At 47.3% G+C, this 12981-nt stretch overlaps 4 protein-coding genes across 4 annotated transcripts; 2 read left to right on the top strand and 2 right to left on the bottom strand.

Annotated features, from left to right (window-relative positions):
* Nucleotides 1-5111: 5111 nt before the first annotated feature.
* On the bottom strand, nt 5112-5727 carry LOC127333252 (putative ripening-related protein 5). Its single transcript, XM_051359615.2, has one exon. It carries the CDS (start codon nt 5725-5727, stop codon nt 5158-5160), a length of 570 nt encoding a protein of 189 aa, XP_051215575.2. The 3' UTR covers nt 5112-5157.
* A 2348-nt stretch (nt 5728-8075) lies between these two features.
* Nucleotides 8076-8835, bottom strand: LOC127301658 (putative ripening-related protein 5). The gene has a single exon (XM_051331937.2). It carries the CDS (start codon nt 8769-8771, stop codon nt 8202-8204), a length of 570 nt encoding a protein of 189 aa, XP_051187897.1. The 5' UTR covers nt 8772-8835; the 3' UTR covers nt 8076-8201.
* A 2489-nt stretch (nt 8836-11324) lies between these two features.
* LOC127333257 (uncharacterized) lies at nt 11325-11819 on the top strand. Its single transcript, XM_051359628.1, has one exon. It carries the CDS (start codon nt 11325-11327, stop codon nt 11817-11819), a length of 495 nt encoding a protein of 164 aa, XP_051215588.1.
* Nucleotides 11820-11983: 164 nt separating this feature from the next.
* Nucleotides 11984-12529, top strand: LOC139833015 (uncharacterized). The gene has a single exon (XM_071823070.1). It carries the CDS (start codon nt 11984-11986, stop codon nt 12527-12529), a length of 546 nt encoding a protein of 181 aa, XP_071679171.1.
* Nucleotides 12530-12981: the final 452 nt, after the last annotated feature.

Here is a 12981-nt window from a genome sequence, read left to right on the forward strand (position 1 = left end):
ATAACTGTAGTCTGCTGTGTTTTTAAGAAAAAATCGACCTTTAATAGTCTCTGGGTGAAGTCTATTCGCATCAATATTAAATTTTGAATAACAGTTTACAAAAAATCAGCTCAAAATTCAATGCACTGTTAGGGTAGTAAGAGAAAAAACTTAACCATAAAAACTGTCAGCTTTGGGTGAAGAGAATTTGACTCGATTCATATGTATCTTTTTTTTGGTTTTCTAAGTGTAGGTTGATTTTGGAGCATGAATTTCGTGGATTTTATATGGATGTGTGTTGTCAAACTTTTTTGATAGTTTTTGTACATGTTTTATATTATATAAAAATAATCTCACATATCATACTTAAGGCGTCATTGAAATGACATCATCTTCTTCCAACCATCTTGGCAACACCTAAATTTGCATAAGAGAGATAATTAGAAATATCGATACTAACCAGTTGGCGAATATGAGATGTACCGGTATAAAATTCCTTGGTTGAGTGTGAAGTACAAATGCAGGGCCTTTGTTCAAAATGAGTTAAGTATATTATACCCTATATAAAGTTTAAACAGATTCATGCCTCCATATTGCTCTGGGTACTGTAGACGAGCTAATTTTTTCCAATCGTTTAACAACACGTATGCCAGATTTATCCCATATGTAACTGTAGATCCATCAAATTGGTTTGGCCTTATTTTTTTCCTCCTTCGGTTACCGGTTGCCATCCCGGTTGCCTTATTCTCATGTGGTCAAAGCGGCGAGCGTGCCCAGTCAAAGCGGTGCTGACAGTTACCACTCCCCCAACGAATAATCCAGGAGCTCCTCCAAATCGCCGCTCCCTCCTCTACCACGAGCCCCTCCCCTCACTCCAATCTGCCGGCCGACAAACCCTCCTCCCGCGCCTCCATCCTGCCCTCCGACAGCGAGCTGCGTGATGGTGCGAGACGGTCATGGTGGTGTGCGTGTATGTGCTGATGGTGGTGCTGCTGGGCCGGCGCCGGCGGCAGAGGGATGCATAGCTGGCGGGCTAGGCAGAGCCCGAGAGGCACATCATCCTCCCGCACCTCCATGTCGTTGCCCAATCCTTTCCCCTCACCATGGCACAACGCAACAGCCCCCGAGCAGCCTACACGCCCAACGGAAGACCCGGCGGTACCGCCGCCATGGACCACCTCGCGTTGGTGGTAGCCGCAACCAAACGATGGGTGCGTATGAGGAGCACATCCAGCCGAGATGGCGATGGATGGGGAGTAATTGGAGGAGGAGGGGGAAGGAGATGCTGATATGGAGGAGGTCAAGAGGACAACGACGAGGTGGATAGGCAGCGGTGGAACCAGGTGGCCACCCGAACGGATGCTGATGCCGCGACTTCTGCGGCGGCAGGAAGCTCCCCATCAATGAAGGAGAGATGACCAGTGCTGGCGTCGGGGGTATTCAGGTGTCTTCAAACGAATGCCGAAGATTTAGTGCAGAGTATATAGATCAGACGCAACTTCCTTCAGGTGATTGTGAGAAATCAGCAGACAAGGTAGCAGATTAGCTTCTAATTTCTGAAATTTCCCCTTTCTTTTCTTGCATTTAGCATTTTTGTTTACAATGAATACCTAGCATTCAGAATCTAACGCCCCCACTGGAGATGACGATGGAGGAGGATCTCATCTCACGCAGGTCGGCAGGAGGATATGTGCAAACGCCACCGTCTTCACACGGAGCAGGGGTGGAAGGGCACCAGCCAGGACACCATGGTCGTTTGGGAGGTGCGCTACTGCCAGGAGGACGTGTGCCAACGACGCGGCCTTCACGCTCAGCAGGGGCAGAAGAGCCCCAGCGAGATGCCATGGTCGTTTGGGAGGTGAGCTGCCGGAAACCGCGGCTTTTGTTTCTATAGTTTGGGAGGCCTATTACAACAACCAACAAAGTTATAGGGAGCTTACAAACATTTCTATAGTTTTGCTGTCATACTTGGAGCTCCAGTTCAGATTATTGATCTTTGCATATCAGTCATGTGTTCATAATTTGATACCAGGACCATAGAAGCATTTTGTCTAATGCATTGATTATCTATTCTCTTCAAAGTTTAGACCTCAAGTTCAGATTATGGTCTTTGCATGCCATCTTTTTTAGCTTCTCAAACAGGTAATCTAACAAGGAAGAACCACATGTTTTAGAAATATGGGAGGGAGGTCACAGGTACGAGGAATGTTGAATAGGATTAGTTCTTTCCATCTAAAAGATATAATTGGCTTCATGTTTGTACAGGCACGTTAAACAAAAAACAAATTTCCATTTCCATGCCTTCAGTTTGCAATTACATGTGATTGTATCAGTATCAGTATGCAGTCATGAACAAGTATTCCAGAAAATGCAACGAGTTCAGAATGTTCTTATATGTCTTGAATGAGAGAAGTTAGAGTGTTCCAAACTTCACTAACAGGTCCAAGGTTCTCATACTAGATGAATCTGGAGCACACAACTTGTGATCCTTAGCTTGGGTTTTCTGACAGTTGCCTTTGGGATTTTTGTAAAAAGCAAATTTAACTTCCACACATACACACTCTAGGATAGTACTGGGGTCGTTGCTCCAGGTGTGCTACTCGCCTACTCTCCCTAAAAGCCTGTGGAAAAGTAGGGGCAAAACCAAGGTGTTCTGTAGTGAGATAACTACAAGTTCCAGGCACTTCCTCTTTTATTTAAACATCTTATGACTTGCTGTTGTTTGCCCTTTGTTGACCTTGCTGTTTTATTTTCTTTTTCTTTGCAGATGTTTCCAGTTTTTCTATTTGTATTGGATCATCTTTTTTAAATAACAAATACTGGATCAACTTCATTTGTGCTACCATAATTTGTTGAGCATCCGTTCTTTAGTTTCTTTTTATTTGTTTGTTTCCTGCAGGTCTTCACAAGGGGCCTTCTGCAGATCTGTATTTTTCGCCTCATGTACATTTGGCCTGTTCTTTCGGGGAGGTAGCTTTCTGTGGATGCAGATTTTCCTCAAAATGATCAAAGTTCTTGGGCCAGCAAGATTGAATAACAAGGTTCGGTAAGCACAAAAATAGATCCAATTTAAACATTACTGTTTGCTCTTTCTCAGCAAGCTAGCAGGATCCATCATTTTGTTACATCTCAACATATCAAGTTTCAACAAGCTGGCACGATTCACTGAGGCATGTTGTGTCAGCGAAATTTGTTCTTCTCTGGTTTCCTTGGTGTGTTAATTTTAATTCAAATCTGTGTAGAAGAACTAAACTACTAACAACACTGATCAGGTTTTAAGAATTTCAATATATATCAAGCTACATAGTTTAGTACTGGATTTAGATTACTACATAGTTTATTCGAGTGCTTCACATTAACCATACAGGGAAGAGCAAGATACCAGTTAAGTGTCAGCTACTCAGCTAGAGCCGCACTCCACTGCCATTCCGCACGAGCCACTGAAGCAAAAAAGAAAAGAGCAGTACCATTAGAGATTCAGAGGAGCAGCAATAAAAGACCAGCAATGCCCACAGAAGGATGCAGGTGGGAGCAGTACCATCACAAGAAGAGCAGCAACGGAGAAGCAGCGCCAACAGAAAGAAGTAGTTGCGCCATTCTCCACATGTTCTTGAATCCGCCTTCCCATTGCCCCCCTTAGCTCTAATTTGCCCTTGCTTCTACCTCTCTATTGCCCCGGTTTCTCCTCCTCTTGCAATTCCCGCTCGCAGAGTCAGCAATTGCTCCGTGTTTTCCATTGCTCAGTTCCGATTTGTCCTTGCCCCCTCTCTTCACGACCAGCGATGATGCGCCTCCACGCGTGCGGCCTCAACTTCGCCGCTGCCTGGTGAGGAGATCGGCCCTCTCCACCTCGGTTTGTTGCTCTGCTGCGCCTCCACCTCCCGCCTCCACAGCCGCCGGATTTTTGTCGCCACCTTCTAGAGGAGCACGGGGAGGACGCCCATGAGGGAGAATGGCAGAGCGTACAGAGGAAAGGAGGAGTCCAGGGAGCCGCATGCCGAGCCATCAAGCTTCAGGACACGCGACATGCTACAAGCCGCACAGTCGAGCTACAGGCCGCGTGCCGGAGCTCCAGCCCACGCTCGATTTTGAGGGGGCGTAGCGGGTACCATGGGGGAGGGGATGTCGGAGGAGGAGGGCACCGGAGGAGGGAATGAGGGAGGTGAGGACATCAGGGAGGGAGGGGAGAGTGGGGAAATCATAATTTCAAATTACCAAGTTATCAGAGTGAAAAGGTAAGCTCTATTCAAAAGTTTCTGTTGTAAATTTACGTGGTAGGGTTTGGATCTTCGGGAGTTTTTTTTTTTTGTTGAGAAAACGCAAAAGGTCTGCTCTTTTGGATTCATTGATAGTGAGAGTTTGATACAAATCTAGAGAGGCAACATCCGGTACAACTAGGGGAGCAACGCCGCTATACCCGAAGCTCCGTTTGTCACCCATGACTTGGCCTCCACCTTTATGGTTCGAGCAAGCCACTGAGATTAGGCCGTATGCCATTGAAGATGAATACATGACGTCGCTTCCATAACCACCAGGTTGTGAGCATGATCACCAAGGAAGCGCCCTTGCGGGCCGCTATTGAGGAAGCATGGGTGATTGCGTACCACCAATCCCCGAACTTGACCCAGCGGCAGGAATGCTCATGGCGGAGCAAATCCAGGAGAGGACCTAGTGCCAGGTGATCCGCGAATAGGGACACCTACAGGGATGTGCTCTATTGCCTCCATCTCGTTGCCGCAAAGGACGCACCGCGGGGGATGCTACAAACCGCGATGGTGAAGTCTATCCGCCATTCAACAACGATCATGGCAAGCTATACAGTTTTCCTATTTACTCGTGTGACCCTGTGATATCCTCTATACCGAAATTCTGGATGAACCCTACTGCAAGGATGATGTTTTGCATGGCGGCTTGTAATCGTGTTTGTAATATATTATCCCGTCAACAGTTTTAGGGAACAATACTCCATAAAATTAGGGAGGCACAATATATAACTGGGAAATCACCCTCTTCCATGGGTGTGCTAGAAGAAGTAGCTCTAATTTATTTAGTACATAGTATTATACATATACAAGACGACATCATATTGACAAGGACAATTCTATACTGAACTGCAAAATATGAACACACTATATATCGCCGCACTATTCGTGTATGCCTGACATGCATTTATCTTATTTACGCTTGCGACCAGGTGATATCCTCCATACCGACATTCTGGTCGAGCCCGAGGGCATTCCACACCGCTGGCGAGGCGTCGACGATGTTGTTGGCACATGGTGGCTCATAGTTGTGCTCGTTGTCACACCCATACACGGAGTCACACTCATCCACCACCTTAGCATAAACAGACTTGCCATGGGCGGTAATCTTGATTTGGTGGCCGCATCGTGCCATGTTCTCGAACCAACCGGTGGATAGCGCAACGACCAGTTCTTTGTCACTGTGGTAGGAGTTATCACACTCCGACGGACCACCACCATCCTTACCTTTCTCGAAGCTGTTCAGCGTCAGGACGGCCTTGGTGGTCGCGGTGACCGGTGGCGAGCAGTGATACTGCGGGTACCTCTTACCATCCTCACAGCAGTCTGGATCATTGCTCTTCTCGCAGTGACCTGCCTTGCCCGGGAGATAGCCACTGGCACGGCAGACGCCGAGACCGGGGCGAAGGGAGGAGGCAATGTGGGACGTGGATAGCGCCACCAGGAGGAAGACTGCCATGGTGGCCAGAGCTCTGATGTTGACCATCTTTAGGTATCCTAGGTTCTATTTTCTCCGTCTCTTCTGCTAATTAGTTCCTGATAGTGTGGTTGGCTTTGTTGCTTGCCTGCTTTGGGGATTGCTGCGCGTGCATCCGCTTTTGTAGTTGGGTTGCTACTAGTTCTGAACAGCACTGCTGATTAAACTAAGCCCTTTAAGTAAAGCATACGGCATGCACTTGAACTGAAGATTGTTTCACACGGCAATTTGTTGCTATGTTCAGATGGAATTGGTATATTGACGTGCCGACGGTGCCGTCTCAAGTAGGCTTCCAGGTGGTCAATTATCTTGTCAATTTAACAATATCCAGCTGTATTAGTGTGCAATGCCCAACGTCTAAGTAGATCAGCCGATGCACATTCGAGCATATGTTTAATTAAAATCACAAGTAGTATTATGAAACTAGTAAAGGTTAAGTTTTATTAAATATATAGAATTGTGTAATTATTTTTGTGACAAATGCACATAAAAAATTCAAGCTTTAGCAAAATAAAAGGTTTACCTGTAGCCTGCTGTGTTTTTTAGAGAAAATCGACCTTGAATAATCTCTGGGTGAAGTCTATTCAAATTTATATTAAATTAAAAAATATTCTACAACAGATCTGCATGCCTTATGTACAAATATGAAAGAAAAATCAGCTCAAAATTCAATGCACCGTTACGGAAGTAAGAAAAACAAATCAACCGTGAATAGTGTCAGCTTTGGGTGGAGAGAATTTGACGGAATTCGTATAGTTCCTCCATCCACAAAAAGGATGTTCAAATTTGGATGTATCTATAACTAAATAGTGCCTATATACGTCCGAATTTAGACAAAAAGACATCTTTGTGTGGACGGAGGGGTATCTTTCTTTTTTGGTTTTCTAAGTGTAGGTCGATTTTGCAGCATGAATTTCGTGTATTTTACATATATATGGATGTGTGTTTGTCAAACTTTTATGAGAATTTTTTTACATTCTTTCTGATATAAAAAAAATGATCCCACATATCATACTTAAGGCGTCAGTGTAAATGCATGATCTCCCTCCCACCATCTAGGCAAGTTGATGAATATGAGATATACCGGTATATAATTCCTTGGTGGAGTGTAAAGTACAAATGAAGGGCCTTTGTTCAGTTTATTAGCAAGATCTCAAGAAAGAAGAGTGGGAAAATCATAATGTAAAATTACCAAGTTATCAATGTGAAAAGGTTAGCTCTATTCAAAAGTTTCTATTTCAAATTTATGTGGTACTTTGGGATTTTTTTGTTGAGAAAACACAAAAGTTTTGCTCGTTTGGATTCACAGAGGGAGTTTGATACAAGCATAGAGAGACAACACCCATTACAACGCGACACTCTATGCCCTGGGCCGGGGGGAGCAATGTCGCTAGACCCAAAGGCCGTGAGCATGATCGCCAAGGAAGTCCCTTGCAGGTCGCTGTTGAGGAAGCACGGGTGGTCGCTGTTAGTGTAGCTCTTGTTGATGTAGAAATAATTCAGTTAACTGTAGCGTTTCAGATCAGTTGACTGTAGCATATCACATTTTTTTCAGTAGCCAGTTTCAGTTAAGTCTAACGATCAGAAGCATGATGGTTCACGTTGCGATCAAGTAATTGATTCCGTTGGGATTTTTTACTGGTTTAGCGCGCCGTGATCCTAGAACGAGGGATGGCACGATTGAGATGGAGCATGGCTGGTTGTCAGGGGTTGTTGCCAAGTCTTTCCCTGGACTCTGATAAAAAGAAGAAGAGCAGAAAAGACGCAAGTTGAGTGCTCGCCAAAACTCTGTCCCCTGTGTCTCTCTCAAGTTCATCTCGTGTGTGTGATCGTGGGTTAGAGCTGTGTGTTTACTAGGTGACCGCGAGCGTGCGTGTGTGTTCCAGGCATGAAAACTAACAGTCGCATCCCACCAATCCGCGAACTTGACCCTGGCGACAGGAATGCTCACGGCTGAGCGAATCCAGGAGAGGTCCTCGTGCCAGGTGATCCGCGAATACGTACAACCTACAAGGATGTGCTCTATTGCCTCCATCTCGTGGTCGCACAGGACGCATCACGGGGGATGCTACAAACCTCGATGGTCAAGTCTATACGTCATTCAACAACGATCCTGGCAAGCTATACAGTTTTCATGTTTACTCATGTGACCCTGTGATATCCTCTATACCGAAATTCTGGATGAACCCTACTGCGCAGATGATGTTATTGCATGGCGGCATGTAATCGTGCTTGTAATATATTATCATATCAATGTCTTGGGGAACAATAGTCCAGAAAATTAGGGAGGCACAATATATAACTAGGCAATCCTCTTTTCCATGGGCGTGCTAGAAGAAGTAGCTCTAATTTATTTAGTAATCATTATACATATACAAGACTGACATCATATTGACAAAGACAATTCAATAGTAAAGTGCAAAATATGAACACGCTATATATCTCCACACTATTCGTGTATGCCTGACATGCATTTCTCTTATTTACGCTTGTGACCAGGTGATATCCTCCATACCGACATTCTGGTCGAGCCCGAGGGCGTTCCACACCGCTGGCGAGGCGTCGACGATGTTGTTGGCACATGGTGGCTCATAGTTGTGCTCGTCGTCACACCCGTACACGGAGTCACACTCGTCCACCACCTTAGCATAAACAGACTTGCCGTTGGCGGTAATTTTGATGCGGTGGCCGCACCGTGCCATGTTCTCGAACCAACCGGTGGATAGCGCAACGACCAGTTCTTTGTCACTATGATAGGAGTTATGACACTCCGATGGACCACCACCATCCTTACCTTTCTCGAAGCTGTTGAGCGTCAGGACGGCCTTGGTAGTCGCGGTGACCGGTGGCGAGCAGTGGTACTGCGGGTACCTCTTACCGTCCTCACAACAGTCTGGATCATTGCTTTTCTCGCAGTGGCCTGCCTTGCCTGGGAGATAGCCACTAGCACGGCAGACGCCGATACCAGGGCGAAAGGAGGAGGCAATGTGGGACGTGGAGAGCGCCACTAGGAGGAAGACCCCCATGGTGGCTAGAGCTCTGATGGTGGCCATCTTAGGTATCCTAGGTTCTATTTTCTCCCTCTCTTCTGCTTAGTTGCTGATAATGTGGTTGGCTTTGTTGCTTGCCTGCTTTGGGGAATGCTGGGCGTGCGTCCGCTTTTGTAGTTGGGTTGCTACTAGTTCTGAAAACCACTGCTGATTAAACTAAGGTCTTTAAGTAGAGCATACGGCATGCACTTGGACTGAAGATTGTTTCATACGGCAATTTGTTGCTATGTTCAGATGGAATTGATATATTGACGTGCCGTCTCAAGTAGGTTTGCAGGTGGTCAATTATCTTGTCAATTCAACAATATCCAGCTGTACTGGGTGTGCAACGCCCAACGTCTAAGTAGATCAGCCGATGCACATACGAGCATATGTTTAATTAAAATCACTAGTATTATTACGAAATTAGTAAAGGTTAAGTTTTTCTTAAATATATAGAATTCTGTAATTATTTTTGTGACAAATGCACATAAAAATTTCAAGTTTTAGCAAAATAAAAGGTTTACCTGCTGTGTTTTTTAGATAAAATCGACCTTGAATAGTCTCTGGGTAAAGTCTATTGGAAAAACAGTTTACAACAGACCTACATGCCTTATGTACAAATATGAAAGGAAAACCAGCTCAAAATTCAATGCACTGTTACGGAAGTAAGAAGAACAAATCAACCGTGAATAGTATGTGTCAGCTTTGGGTGGAATTCGTATAGTTCCTCCATCCACAAAAAGGATGTTCAAATTTGGATGTATCTATAACTAAATAGTGTACCTAGATACTTTAAATTTACATTAAAATGCATCCTTTTGTGGACGGAGGGTATCTTTCTTTTTTGGTTTTCTAAGTGTAGGTCTATTTCAGAGCATGAATTTCATGTGTTTTACATATATATGGATATGGATGTGTGTTTGTCAAACTTTTTTGAGAATTTTTGTACATGTTTTATGATATAGAAAAATGATCTCACATATCATACATAAGGCGTCAGGGTAAAGGATCTCCTTCCCACCATCTAGGCAACACCTGAGTTTGCATAAGAGCGATAATTGGAAATATCGATATTAACCAGTTGATGAATAAGCGATATACCGGTATATAATTCCTCGATGGAGTGTGAAGTACAAATGCAGGGCCTTAATTCAAAATGAGTGGAGTATATCTAATTTTAGTGACGAAGCAATGCATTTCTTTTGGTGTGGTCAAATTAGGGTTGATATAACCATGACATACACTTCATTGAAGCTGAAACGCACCAAAGCAAGTTTATTAGCAAGATCTCAAGAAACAAGAGTGGGAAAATCATAACTTAAAATTACCAAGTTATCAATGTGAAAAGGTTAGCTCTATTCAAAAGTTTCTGTTGCAAATTTATGTGGTAGAGTTTAGATCTTTGGGATTTTCTTTGAAAAAACGCAAAAGGTTTGCTCGTTTGGATTCATTGATAGAGAGAGTTTAACACAAGCCTAGAGAGGCAACACCCATTACAATGTGACACTCTATGCCCTAGGTCGGAGGTGTTAGATGTATATATCTGTATATTGTAGTTTCCTCATATGTTAGGAGGCTTCCTGCATATTTGCACATGTACATGTATTATATATTGTGGCCTTTGGCCCCTGGTAATACAACAAGCATATTGCCCTAACATGGTATCAGAGCAAAAATTGGTCCTCCTCTACGGCCGTCATTGAAGCTTGTTCCGCTCTCTCCTCCGGCCGCCACACCTCCGGCCGCTCCCCCGGCTCTTCCCGGCGCGTCCCCGTCCGCCCCCGGCCGGCTCCTCTTCTTCCCGGCCGCCCTCCGTCCGATCTTTTGTCCGGCCGCCGCACCTCCGTCCGCCCTCCAGCCCGTCGGTCGCCTCCCTTCGTTTTCGTCCGCTGTCGGCCGCTGCCTCCCGGCCGCCCGTCCGGCCTGCTACTGGCCGCTGCCGCCCACCTCGCCCGCTGCCTCCGTTCTTTCCATTGCATCGAGTCCCGCAGCAACTTCTCGCTCGGGTTTGACTCGTTTTGCTTCGATCTGATGTGGAAAAAAGAGAGAGAGAGAGAGCTATGTCTTCCTCATCGGTCTGATTCACAGTGTGGCGAAGCTCATCGCCAAGGTGCTCTCTTCCCGCCTCGCGCCGCGTATGGGGCAGATCATTGGGTCCTATCAGAGCGCCTTCATTCGTGGGCGTTGCCTCCATGACAACTTCCAGCTCGTGCAGTCCACGGCTAGGAGGTTGAATGCTCTCAAGGCCCCGGCGATCATGTTGAAGCTTGACATCACCAAAGCTTTCGACACTGTGGATTGGTCCTTCCTCCTTGAGGTTATGAGCAAGTTGGGCTTTGGCCCCAAGTGGATTTCTATGGTGGTGGGGCTGCTCAGCACGGCTTCGACCTGAGTCCTGGTGAATGGTGTAGCGGGGGACCTTATATACAACAGGCGTGGATTGCAGCAGGGGGACCCTCTTTCCCCCTGCTTTTCGACTCGGTCATGGAGGTTTTATACCTCATGCTCCAGAAGGCTTCGGCGGAAGGTTTGCTCTCCGACTTGGCCCCGCATGGCCTCCGGTAGCGCACCTCCATGTACGCCGACGATGTGGTCATCTTCCTCAAACCTACTCACCTAGATATTGACACTTGCGCGGTGGTGGTTAAGGACTTCGGGAAGGCCTCGGGCCTTCACACCAACCGAGCCAAGAGCTCGGTCCACCCCATCCGGTGTAGCCCGGACCAGGTGGAGCTGGCACGCGCCATTCTTGGTTGTTCCGTCGCGGACTCGCCCTGCCAGTACCTTGGCTTGCCGCTTGGTCTGCGCAAGCCTTCGGCAGCTCAGCTTCAGTCGGTGGTGGAGAGCGCGGCCAAGCGGCTGCCCCAGTGGGGTGCCCGTCTGCTGAACCGCGGTGGAAGGACCATCCTCGTCCAGACCACGCTTAGCGGCATACATGTCCATGCCATGATGTCCTTGGACATCTCCCCAAGGCTTTGCAAGCTCTCGGTAAGGTGTGTTGCGGTTTCATGTGGAAGGGGTGGGCTGACGTCAGTGGCGGGCACTGTCTGGTGGCATGGGATAAGGTGACCTCTCCCAAGAGGTGTGGCGTCTTAGGCATCCCTAACCTTCGTCTCCTCAACGTGGCGCTGCGGTGTCGGTGGGCTTGGCTACAGCGGACGGACCCGGCGAAGGCGTGGGCTGAGTTCGATCTCAAGGTTCCCCCTCTGGCTCGGGCCCTGGCCGATTCGGCCATGGTGGTCTCCTTGGGCAACGGCGAGGAAGCCCTGTTCTGGAAGGACCACTGGATTGACGGGGCGCGGGTGGTGGACATTGCGCCTAACTTGGCGGCCTTGGTCAGCAAGCGTCACGACAACTCCTGCTCCATCAAGGAGGGGTTCGGTGGGGAGTGGATGCGTGATTGTGGTCCTAATTTGGGGGCTGCTGCGGTCCCGGAGTTCTTCGTCTTGTGGAATGCCATCTCCGACATCCTTCTCTCACCTGACCAGGAGGACGTCTTTCGCTGGAGGTGGACGGCCGATGGTATCTACTCTGCCAATGCCTATGGCGCCTTCTTCGCCGGGACCACTATGGCGCCGGTGGCTTCCCAGATTTGGCGATCGCGGGCACCCTACAGTTGCAAGTTCTTCGCCTGGCTTGCCTCCCGGAACAGGTGTTGGACAGCGGATAGGCTGCAGCGGCGTGGCCTTCCACACCCTGCTGCTTGCCCCCTGTGCGACCAAGAGCCGGAGTCCATCCATCACCTTCTGCTAGGTTGTGTGGTCACGCGGGAGATCTAGGCTTGGGTCTTAGCTCGGTGGGGGAAGATGGAGTGTGTGGGGAACCCCGGAGGTCAGGGCTAGACAAACCCAGATATCACATCTGGCATAAGCCTAACCTAGATCTCTAGGGCCTACAGGGTGAGAATCAGTAACACAACAGTGACTCTACGACTCCAAAGCAGATATATTACAACTCTTAGCAGAGTTAAGATCCAAATTTATTACACGCAGAGGTCACTGACCACAATTCAACAAGCAACGGAAAGCAAATTATGTTATCTAGATAACAAGACTGCAAAGGGCCTAAGAGGCCATAACATAAGGCGATGTCCCAGCCCATAACTCTCAGGCTGCCGCCTGAGGAACTCCGAACTACTCGTCGACGTCGAGGTGGAAACCACCATCTGTTGGAAGGACTTCGTCTGAAACAAAGCATGCAAGGCTGAGTACAGGGACTCAGCAAGACTTAG

This window comes from Lolium perenne, chromosome 1, assembly GCF_019359855.2.
Source record: "Lolium perenne isolate Kyuss_39 chromosome 1, Kyuss_2.0, whole genome shotgun sequence".
Taxonomy (NCBI): Eukaryota; Viridiplantae; Streptophyta; class Magnoliopsida; order Poales; family Poaceae; genus Lolium; species Lolium perenne.